Source organism: Orycteropus afer, unplaced genomic scaffold (genome assembly GCF_000298275.1).
Source record: "Orycteropus afer afer isolate SDZICR_OR568_19922 unplaced genomic scaffold, OryAfe1.0 scaffold00126, whole genome shotgun sequence".
Classification (NCBI taxonomy): domain Eukaryota; kingdom Metazoa; phylum Chordata; class Mammalia; order Tubulidentata; family Orycteropodidae; genus Orycteropus; species Orycteropus afer.
The window spans coordinates 5186560-5193511 of NW_006921713.1; the positions used below are offsets into that span (position 1 = coordinate 5186560).

A 6952-nucleotide genomic window follows, 5' to 3' on the forward strand; every position below is an offset into this window, starting at 1 on the left:
CTGCTAACCAGAAGGCTGGTGGTTCAAACCCACCAGCCACTTCTTGGAAGGAAGATGGGGCAATCTACTTCCATAGTGATACTGCCTCGGAAACCCGAGGAGGGGTCGCTATGAGTTGGGTCAGACTCGACAGCACATAACAACATAACAACAACAACAACTGTGTATATGAAAGCTGGACAATGAATAAGGAAGACTGAAGAGGAATTGATGCATTTGAATCATGGTGTTGGTGAAGAATATTGAATACATCATGGGCTACCAGAAGAATGAGCAAATCTGTCTTGGAAGAGGTACAGCCAGAATGCTCCTTAGAAGTGAGGAACAAAAGACTTCATCTCAGGGACATGTAATTAGAAGGCACCAGTTCCAGTTCCAGTTTACCATGCTTGGTAAAGCGGAGGCCCAGCAAAAGAGAAGACGACACTCAATGAGATGGATGGACACAGTGGCTGCAATAGGTTCTCAAACATAGCAACGATTGTGAGGATGGTGGGACTGGGCAGTGTTTCATTCTCATATGAGTTGTTATTAGTCCGAATTGAATTGATGGCATCTAACAATATCTAAAAGCTACAATTTTGAGACTATTTACCTTTATATGAAAACTAGCTCTAGGTCTTAATAGGAAAATCCAGAATTCAGACAAATAAAGTCAACAAAAAGACAAATCTAGTAATAGCACTGAAATTCTACTTTTATTTCTTATTGTTATAGAAGCTAATTCAGTAACTCAGAAAAATTTTTACAGATGTCAGGTTAGTAATGGTTAAGAGTTTTTGCTGTATATTTTAGCAGCTGGGAGCTGAATATTTTTATAATAAAAAGAGGAATAAATACACTCAATTATGTAGTGTTTAATAAATACATGTCTAAAGCGTCATGATGCTTCATAGACAGTGAAATCTTCTAGGGAAAGGAACTAGTGTCCCAAATGGTAAGGACAGCTATGGGGATGCTTGTCTCAACCATGAAAATAAGCATTGGCCATGTGCTCCTGTGGTGCCAAAAATAAATCAGGGTGGGCTAATCAGATTCAGTCAGTGGGACTAATGAGAAGAAGGCACTGGGCCAAGTGAGATCTAGGCAGTGAGCCTAAAAGAAATGTCATCTGTGCTATTTCTTTCTTCTCTATCCTCTTTGCTTCAGCTTTTCCTGGAATCTGTGTTCAGGAGAAAATTCTGATGTATGCCTCAGGCATGTAATCCCTGCTGAGAAGTAGAGCAAGAAGAAATAGTTAAAAGTAATGGAAATGAATCTGATTAATGTAGACAAGGCCAGTGCTGATTCATTTGGTGGATGGAAAAATATTTTAAACTTTTTTTTTGAGACTGGGTATATTGCTTGACTCTGCAGTGAAAATAGTTTCACTATAATTTCCTATAGATAAAATATTTAATAGAGATATTTCTGTGGTCTAACACCCTCATTTTATACCTGAGAGAACAGTGGTGCAAATGTCATACTGCTAATTAATGGTAGAACATGGTCTAGGATCCACATATCCTTAGGCCTCTTGGTATTTATATTTTCTGAGCTGTCAGTATGCTACTAGCAGCAATAAAGGACTGAGTGCTTGGCTTTCGCAAGGAAGAGGGAGCCCAAGAGCTTGCAACCTATTCTGTATGTCAGTCCTGTGGGAGAAAAAAATAAGCTGAGTCCCAGGGGCTGAGACAAGAAAAGGAGCTGGTTGAGATGTTAGAGCTGGCCACACATATGTACCAGTTTGTAATCCTAGGAACTCTTCCAATGTCCCTAACAAACATAGCAAGTATTGATCCCTTACTCTGAATCAGGCTTTATGTGGGGCATTTTATGTGTGTTTCTTCTTTAATTCTTTATAACAATCGTCAGAAATAAGTGTTATTATCTCAATTTTACCCAGTAAAACCAGTGGCCGTGGAGCTAATTTCAATTCATGGCCATCCCATGTGTGTCAGAGAAGAACTGTGTGCTCCATAGGTGTTTTTTTTTTTTTTTCTTCAAATGTTATTCATTTTGTTGTTGTTGAGAATATACACAGCAAAACATACACCAATTTAACAGTTTTTACAGGTACAATTCAGTGACCTTGATTACATTCTTCAAGATGTGCAATCATTCTTACCTTCCTTTTCTGAGTTGTTCCTTCCTCATTAATATAAACGCATTGCCCTCTAAAATGCTTTTGAGTTGCTGTTGTTGGTTGTCATTTATTTATGTATTGTGGTTTGGGTGAAAGATTACAGAGCAAATTACCTTTCTTCCTCCCCCCCCCTTTTTTTTTTTAAAACTTTTATTGTGAAAACATACACAAGATACCTGCCAACATAACAACTTTCCCATTTACAGCTAAGGGACATTGATGACATTTTTCATGTTGTGCCACCATTATTGCTATCCGTTTCCAAAATATTCATAAGCAAATTACTTTTCATTCAACAATTTTTATACATTTTTGTTTCATGACAATAGTTTCATTCCTTCAATGTGACAGCTGCCACAGGTTTCCCCTGCCTCTTTTTTTTTTTAATGTGACAGCACTCTTCCCACTCCCTCCCTGGGATCTCCATTTCCATCTGTCCATCTTTCCTGTCGCTTTCTGCCTTCTAAGCTTTGTTTTTAGGCAAGTGCTGCCATTTGGGTCTCGTATGGTTGATTGTTCTGAGGAGAACGTTCTTCATGGGTGTTGTTGTTGTTGTTGTTATGTGCCATCAAGTCGGACCTGACTCATGGTGACCCCTCCTTGGGTTTCTGAGGTGGTATCACTATAGAAGTAGATTGTCCAACCTTCCTTCCAAGGAGTAGCTGGTGGATTTGAACCACCAGCCTTCTGGTTAGCAGTCAGGGGCCTTAGGCATGGGTGTTATTGTTCACTTTACAGGTATATTTATCATTTGACTGAAAGGTGATGGGTTGAACCCGGGATGAGTTCAATTCCAGGTTTGAAGGGTGACTAAGGGACATAAGCTTGAGGGTTCCATCAGTCTCTATCAGACTAGAAAGTCTGATATGTGAGTCTCTTTTATGATTTTGAATTTTTTTCTAAATTTTTCTCCCACTCTGTCCAAGACTTTCTATTGTGACCCTGATCAGAGTGGTTTGTATGGCAGCCAGGAACCATCTAATTCTGGACTTCCATACGGTTTTAATGGCTGAGTTTTTGGAAGTAGACCATCAGGCCTTTCTTCTGAGGTGTCTCTGGGTGAACTTGAACAACCAATACTAGCTAGCAGCCCAGGACTTTAACTGCTTACACACCCAGGGACTCCTTTTTACTCAGGTCAAATAATTTGCTTAAAAGCACAGCAATAGACTTGGAATCTGAGAACCTGCATTTATATTCCTGTTTTGCTGCTTGTTGTGAGAACTTGAAAAGAAGCCCCCAAATCTCTTATCTTCCTAATTTACACTTAATATACAAAATATAAGTGAGTTTTTTTAATACAAAATATAAAATATGGATAATTTTACCATGGATTTTTTTTTTTCTCAGAATCAAATGTCTTTTATGAAAATGCATATCATATAAACTCAATAAATGTTAGTTTTTCAAAGGACACTGTGTTTTAGTTCAGTTTTGAATCACTCAATGACCTTTAAATTATACGGATTTTGAGATTACTCATTTAACTAACCTCAAAACACTAAAATATTCTGTAATTATGTACATTGGATATTTTATTCACAGAGCAGTGGAGTGTTAATCTTTTGATTAATTAAGCAACAAACAAACATTAGCTAAGTGTCAACTTGGCATCAGATATTATGCTAAGTGTTAGCAATGGGCAAGTGAGTAAGACAAAGTACTTGAACTCCAGGAGCTCAAATAATGTGATCTCATTAGTGTTATTAGTTACTGGGCTGGAAAAGAGTCCAGTTGATATATGCATTTTCTAACCATGCAGAATTCCTTCTTAAATTGTACCCCCTTCTTCTGGGACACTGTTTCTTTCCCACTCTAAAGCCAATAGAATCCTGGTGGTGGTTGTCAGTTGCTGGAGGTTTCTAATTACGGTACCTACCTCCCAGGTCAGAGGAGGAGGGACTTTGACTCAATCTGAGTGAATCATGATACTTTGATCCTTGTCCATGAAGATAGTTACAGGGATGCTCAAATGGACCAAGCCATGCCAGACAGAATTCTTTTGATTAAATTTTGTATCTGGAGTTAGTGGGAAGGATCTTCTTTTACCATTTGGTTTCAAGTAGATAATATGAATGAAAAACTACAGAAGTTAGTATCTGTAATTTATTTCTGCCCCATGAGGATAGCTGCTTGAAGAAGAGTCCTTGATTTGGTCTGAGGCTCTGGTTCCAGACATCCTTAAGGCCAGCTCAGCCCCCAGCTACTGTGCAGTTTGGTGACATGAGTGAATAAATTCCAGCTTATTGCTTAAGTTGTTTGCGGTGTAGTAAATTACCTGGGATGGCTTTTCTAGCCATAAGTCTTTGTAAACTCCATGGTGGAATTTGCTGTGAGAAACTGAGTAGCTCTTGATTGTTAAAATCATCCACCTGGGGTGTTTCTGTTGGGAGCAGCACAAAGTAATGTTCTAGGAAGTTCGCTCTCTCTCAGGTGCTTAGAATTCTGATGTTATGATTGGTTAGTTTGGCCACTCTGCCAGGCTCAAAAGGAGGCCTCCTAGAGTCAGAAAAAGTCTCTCTGACTGCTGACTGAGAAGGACATACTGCTGAGAAAGAACATGCTCCTGAGAGACAAACGCTGCTGGGAAAGAGACATGAGAGAAACAAGAGACAGGCATTGCTGAGAGAGACACCGAGGGACACACACTGCTGGGAGAGAGACTGTGAGAGACTGTTGGGCAGAGAGAGACTAAACATTTTTCCTGAACTTGAATTGTAATCTGGTGCTTCCCTAATAAACCCCATAATCTGAGTTTTGCGTGGCCACTGCAATGAATTATCGAACCCAGGAGAGAGGTGGTGGGTGCTTTGGGAGGAATGGTTGGTGAAAGGGCTAGAGGGAGGCATACCTGGCCTTGCAGGAATAGGCCTTGGGTTACTGATAGTGATTCTATCTTCTTCTTGTGCAGTTAGAGGAGGTCAGGAGATGAGGACATGTGGTCTCCTTGCCTTTTTAGCATTGTTTAAACTGGCCTTCCAAAATTTTCAGCCAATAAAAGAGAATTTTTCAGCCCCATGGGCAAGTAGACAAGGAAACAATTCTACTTCTGCAGATGGGTGTGAGGGAAGGTCTCAGGGATGAAAGGATGTTTGAAAGAAGCTCAGGAGTTGACCAGATAACTTAAGGGCAGAAAAGTCATTTGAAGGAATGGGAAGAGTATCTATAGTCCTTTGGAGTGCTTAGATAGTAGTAAGATGCTCAGAGGAGAGGGGTGGTAGCCCCAGTTCAAGATGTGCATTGCTAAGGAGTTTTCTTAAGGGCAAAGAATATCATGAATTCTTTAATGCAGAAAATGGACATGATTAGATTACAGTTTAGAAATATCAATATAGTTAGAAGTATTGAGAATAGTTTGGACAACCAGGCCTATAAGTCCAGAAGGCTGAAGAAACCTGGTTCAACTGATCACGTGAGACATGGTGAGAGTGTCAGCAAGTGAGGCTGCACCAAATACCCCACATCATGTGCACCTAGAATAGGTAGAGGGCATTTTAGAACAATTAGAAAAAATCTGCTGCACTGTTACCACATAGGAAACAATAGGATATGCAATTATTGTAAATAGTAATATTAATGTTCTCCAGTGCTATGTAGCACTTATAGCCATGATTCTGTACAGGCATTATCTAATCCATCCCCTTAATATTCTGTCCAGCTCTCAGGAAATCTTTTCCAGCTAGATAGCCTTTCTTTTCAGTTCCTTCAGAAAGATCAAAATCCCAGAGCTGCCCTCTTAAGGATCCTCCAGATGCTTTCATAGAATTAGTCACAGCTCTCTTCCAGAAATTTTTACAACAGATTTAGATGTTGATTTCAGAGGCTAGGGATAACCTCTCTCTAATCATCCACTATTTACCCATTCAGTCATCAGACATTTTTTGAGCAAAACCAATGCATCAGAAATTGTACTGGATACAGAGGATACCTTGTCTTTGGGAGTAAAGAGATAGATAATATGTGACTTCATCCTTCCTAGAATTATGCTTGACTTGTAATAATAATGATGATAAGGAAGATGATGATAACATAACAAAGGGCAGATAACTTACACAACTCTTATTATGTGTCAGAAACTCCACACAGCATGTGCTTGAGAAATGAATGCATTTATAATCTGTTGTGTAATATCAGACCTTTTCCAGGTGGAATATGTCATTTCTTTACTCTCATGGGATTCATAGCCTGAGTCCATGTTCATGCCAGCCCTGACCTTCATGCTTTGCAGGCTCAGATGTAATCACTTCTGTTTTTGTCACTTCAGAATACAGGGACCTCATCTCTCTTGCCTCTTATTTTGTACAAGGAGTTTAAACTCAGATGACAAGCAGGTGATATAAATATGAAAATCAGCCCAGGGTAAAAGGATAGGAATGATGGAATAATCAGCAAACTGGAGGGTACAAGCATTGCCTAAAAGCATCACCAAAAAGAAACAATTACCACAAAACAAAGCTGTGCTGACCAAAGACATTCATAGGCCAGTCTCTGCCATATTATAACCCTTGATTTTGTTGCATTACCATTCCTTGATCAAGTAGCTTATATCTGGACCTTTGGCTTCTGATCCTACTCTATTTGCTTGCCCAACTGGAGTGCAGAATTTTAACTAAATTCTGTTACTGAGTACGCATTAATTTTAAATAAATATAAATGTCATCTCCTTATTAAGTTGCCATCTGTGTGTGTGTATATGTAAAATGACAGTTCATTATATATAATAATGCATTATTTCCTGACTTCCAATATGGACGTAGGGGAGATGTGATGTAGTCCTCTTAATTTTAAAGATCAAACAAAATGTGCTTGAGGACAGAATTCAACCTT

At 39.1% G+C, this 6952-nt stretch overlaps 1 protein-coding gene across 1 annotated transcript in view; it reads right to left on the bottom strand.

Moving 5' to 3' along the window:
- PTPRO (protein tyrosine phosphatase receptor type O) overlaps positions 1–6095 on the bottom strand; it is a 159440-nt gene extending 153345 nt beyond the window's left edge. The window contains exon 1 of the mRNA XM_042781480.1: positions 5985–6095. Within this exon, the coding sequence (XP_042637414.1) occupies positions 5985–6095 (111 nt within the window). The remainder of the gene's footprint in view (positions 1–5984) is intronic.
- Positions 6096–6952: the final 857 nt, after the last annotated feature.